Below are 4,720 nucleotides of genomic sequence, written 5' to 3'. Positions count from 1 at the left end.
AACGAGCCGCTCTGGAGGAATGATATTTTTGATCAGGAAAAGTGTTTTTTTGGGGGGGAAACTGTTATGTATTCAGATGGACCTGAATGCACTAACTGTATGGAACTGTTGTTTGTGAATCAGCTCATTGCCATCTCGTGTAAAGCTTCGGCCTGGGCTAGGATCAGAGGTCATTTCGCAGTTCCCCCGGGTGAGGTACGGGGGCGGGGCACATGACGAAGCCCCGCCCCCTGCTTCCGGCCGCCCCGCTTCATTCAGCCAGGAGGAGGCAGGAGAAGAGGGAGGGTAAGTTGCTTCCTCCCTGCCTCTCCCCACCCCTGCCTGCCTGGGGCCAGGGAGGGCCTTCGCGGGGCTTCCTTGCACTCCCGCCGGCCTTGCAGGTCCACCGCCGGGCCCCTGATGTCAGGGGGTGTGGCATATGCTAATGAGTTATGCTAATGAGTTCCCCTAGCTCTTTTTCTACAAAATGACCCCTGGCTAGGATCCTAATGTAACCAATAGGAGCAGTAGCCCAGGATGTGTCTTCCAATCACATTACAGAGCGGGAGCGATTGTGATTGGTCAAACCTGATAGGTTGTTATTTGTACAGTGGGCGTGGCTATATTAGCCGGGAATGTTTAAATACGGAGCAGCTGCTGTGTTAAAGCTGTTCTGGCTGACTGATGTTGATCCGTGATTGGAAGTGAGTTCGAGTTGAAGAATAAAAGCCGCATTCTTGCTGAATCACTCTCTGACAGAAACCCCTCCCTAGCACAGCACACCTGATCTGATATGCATCCCCCCCCCCAAGTCATCACCCAACTGAAAATTAAAAATGTCAAAAGATATCAAAAGACAACAGCAGTCTGAGGATTCCCAGGACTTTCTGGAACACAGTTTTTGTTTTAGAAAAACAACAGATGTTGTCTGCTCTGTTATATTTCAAGTTGAAATGTTTAATGTTTAATATAGTGTAATATTACAGACGTCTAGAACAAAGTTTGAATCCGGCGGCACCTTTAAGACCAACAAAGTTTAATTTGGGGTATAGGCTTTCATGCTAGCAAGGACACAAAAGCTTATACCCCTTTTGTTGGTCTTAAAGGTGCAACTGGGCTCAAACTTTGTTCTGTTGCTTCAGACAGACACGGCTGCCCCCCCTGAATCTATTACAGAAGTCTGCAATGTTGTGCAGCTAGTGCTGCTTGGCACTGGCACCGGACATTGATCGTGCACAGCATTTAATGTACTGTGATCTTCACAACAGCCCTATAAAGTAGGCCAACAGCATTATCTACATGTCGAAGGCTGAGAGAAAGGAGCTTGCCTGCCAGCTACCAAGTCTGTGGCTGTGTAGCGCCAGGGGTCCCAACACCAGGATTCTGGGAGCCAGGGCCCAGCACTTTCCACCTTGTACTTCCGCTGCCACAGGCCAGCCTCAGCTTGAAGGGGGCCACAACACCATTCCACAAGAGGCCACTCTGTGAACAAGAGCATAGGTGAGCCCAGCTGAGGCAGGTGACAGAAAGAGCCAATCAGGGCAGCGCTGGGGCTATATAAATCCCAACAAGATAGAAATGATTGTGGGGAGCAGAAGGTCTGATCTGGGACGTGTCACCCATTCTGGATGGGGCGATACTCCCCTTGAATGCACAAGTTCGCAGTTTGGGGTGCTCCTGGACCCAGGCCTACGTGCTGGATAAGTTGCTGGCCAGGAGTGCCTCTTACCAGCTTCGACTGACTAGCCAGCTGCAACCTTTCCTGGGCAGAAAAGACATGGCCTCAGTGGTGCAGGCCCTGGTCACATCCAGATTAGATTATCGCAACACGCTCTGCACGGGGCCGCCTTTGAGAAGTGTCTGGAAACTTCAGTTGGTGGCGGGTGCTGCAGCCAGGAGGCTGCCTGGCATGGAAAACAGGGGCCATATTACACCAGCCTTGGCCTATCTACTTGAGAGTCAGTTTGGTGTAGTGGATAAGAGCGCGGACTCTAACCTGGGAGGACCGGGTTTGATTCCCCACTCCTCCACATGCAGCTGCTGGTGTGACCTTGGGTCAGTCACAAGTTCTCCCAGAGCTGTTCTATCACAAGCAGTTTCTGTCAGAGCTCTCAGCCCCACCTACCTCACAGGGTCTCTGTTGTGGGGAAGGGAAGGGAAGGGGAAGGAGGTTGTAAGCCGCTCTGAGACTCCTTCGGGTAGTGAAGGGCAGGATATAAATCCAATCTCTTCTCTTACTCTGGCTCCCAATTTGTTTCCAGGCACAATTCAAGGGGATGGTTTTGACCTTAAAAGCCCTACATGGCTTGAAGGCCCCATATGAGAACGGTTGCCCACTCCCTTACAAACCTACCAAGCCACTCTGGTCACCTTCCGAGGCCGCACTTCAGGTGCCCCCTCCTTCTGAGATTAGGCAAGTGGCAAGCCAGGAAAAGGGCCTTCTCAGGTGTGGCACCAAACTCCCCCCAGAGAGACTCTCCCGTCCCTCCTCTTGCCACCTTCTGCCAGTGGACAAAGCCCTTTGGTTTGCTTGCTCCATCTGGCACTCCCTCCTTCCCACCTTACATTTTAATTGTTGTTGTCATTGTTGTTCATATTTTTGTATGTGAATTTTAGGTTGGCTTTAGTGATGGGTTACTGTCTGGCTTGAATGGTTTTTAAGACACTGTTTTTATTATGTACGTTTTAAATCAGTGAGTCCCCTTGGTGGCCCTAATGAGGGCAGAAAGGCAGGGTGGAAGTTTTGTAAAATAAACCACCTCCGCCTCTGCATCTCATTCTTAGCAGCTTGCTCAAGGTGAAAGCCCCCTCCCAGTCTGCACTACCTGTCTAGCAGACTGGATCTTCTGCTTGCCTCTAGCCCCGCTGCTTCTTGGTCTCGGCCTCCTGCCTGCCCTTCACTCCGCCTTCCGCCTCTGGCCTTCCTGACGGCTCCTCTGAGTGATCTCCTCTTCGGCCATCCCCCCCCCCCCCCCCCTCCCCTCTCCTTGCCCCCCCCCCCCGCCTGCTCATTCCAACTTCCTGCCCAGGGAAGCGGGTCTAATCGGACTCCATCCCAGCTGGCTCAGACAGAGGCCGAGCACAGATCTGAACCAGCGGATCTTCCAGACGGCAGCTCCACGCTCCAGCGGCTCACAAAACTGGAACCGCTAAACTGAAATTCGCTCTTGAGTGTTGCAACGTACCAGGTCAATGAGCAAAGATTAGTCCCACAGACAGTTAGATCAATTTAGCCGGCTGTAGAATTCGAGAGGCATTTGGATGCATATTGTTAAAGTGGGAATCGTTCACGGCCCGCAACTGAACTTTGTCAGACTCCTGGAAGCTACCAGAAAAGACTCAAGAATTCAGTTTCACCAATGCTCAAGCAGTTTGTTGTATAAGAACCATAGAGGAGGAGGAGGAAATTGGATTTATACCCCGCCCTTCACAACCCGAAGGTGTCTCAGAGTGGCTTACAAACACCTTTCCCTTCCCCTCCCCACAACAGACACCCTGGGAGCCAGGTGGGGCTGAGAGAGCTCTTGACAGAAACGGCTCTTTTTCAAGAACAGTTCTTATCAGAACTACAGCTTGCCCAAGGCCATCCAGCCAGGTGCGAGTGGAGGAGTGGGGAATCAAACCCGGTTCTCCCAGATTAGAGTCTGCGCACTTAACCACTACACCAAACTGGCAATGAAAGTTACATGATGCCCCAGTTTACAAACCGCAGGCCCCAAGCAATACCCCTAAGAAACCATACTGGCACAACAAAAGCCCTTCCCTGAGATTCAGTTTTGGGGCTCCAACCTTGCTTCATGGGAGTGCAGTCTTCCCATCATGCACAGTCCCCATTTTGTGCACCTTGGGGAACATGGGTATGTGCAACGGAATTCTGGATTTTGAGGGTATGCGCTTGCTCGTGTAAACCTGTACGTGCACGGAAGCGTATGCACACACAAAACAGTGGCTGAGCATGCCGGGAGGGTTGTGCGTGGTGTGCACCATTACATTTGGTTAGAATGCCAAAGCCAAACATCTGACAAAGACAGTTTCCAGGCAAACGGGCCAAGCAAGTGAATCAACCAAGCTAGAGCGGCTTTTCTTCCCACAAAAGACCCTCCTGTTGGAAGATTTTCCTGTGTCCCCTCCTCCATCCACCTAGCAGTTCCTCTCCCTCAGCTCTGGTCTCAAATTAAAGAGCCAGTGTGCTGCAGCTGTTAGGATCAGGACGACCCAGGTTCGAATCTCCACTCTGCCACAAAACCTGCTGAGTGACCTGAAGCGACTTCCTTGGCCTAACCTCAGGGCCAGCTCGAGGTGCTTCTGCGCCCTAGGCAGGTGCAGATGCCAACCTCCCGGGAGCCTCCCAGCTGAGCGCGGCACAGCGGGCCCTGGATCGCCAGCCGAGGAGGAGAAGGAGGAAGAAGGAAGAGGGGCACCCCCTGGAAGAGGAGCCCCCAGCGCCGCCCGCCCCCCATGGCGCCCTCTGCCTCCTCACCACCTTCCTTCCTTCCTTCCCTGCTTCCCTCCCTCGCCGCAGAGAGAGGGGGGGGGCAGAGACCCTTGATTCCTGCCGCCTTTCTTTTCTCTCTCTCTCCGGGAGGGGGGGCTCAGCTGCCACGGGGCCGGAGGGCGCAAGCCCCCAGCGCTTCCTGCCTCTGCTCCTTGCCAGCTGCTATTGCGGCGGCGATCGCCTGGTTAGGGTGGCGGCAGCGGGGGTGAGCTTTGGGGGGGCAGGGTGCACTTTGGTGCCCCTGAG

The 4,720-nt window shown here is 53.3% G+C and overlaps 1 protein-coding gene across 1 annotated transcript in view; it reads right to left on the bottom strand.

The window, feature by feature from the left end:
* Positions 1 to 4,439, bottom strand: part of PCSK6 (proprotein convertase subtilisin/kexin type 6) — a 137,676-nt gene extending 133,237 nt beyond the window's left edge. The window contains exon 1 of the mRNA XM_015417963.1: positions 4,314 to 4,439. Coding sequence (XP_015273449.1) covers positions 4,314 to 4,439 — 126 coding nt within the window. The remainder of the gene's footprint in view (positions 1 to 4,313) is intronic.
* Between the last annotated feature and the right edge of the window lie 281 nt (positions 4,440 to 4,720).

The sequence above is a fragment of the Gekko japonicus genome, unplaced genomic scaffold, assembly GCF_001447785.1.
Source record: "Gekko japonicus isolate JY-2015 unplaced genomic scaffold, Gekko_japonicus_V1.1 scaffold924, whole genome shotgun sequence".
Lineage (NCBI taxonomy): Eukaryota > Metazoa > Chordata > Lepidosauria > Squamata > Gekkonidae > Gekko > Gekko japonicus.
This window is presented reverse-complemented; position numbering and strand designations above follow the sequence as displayed.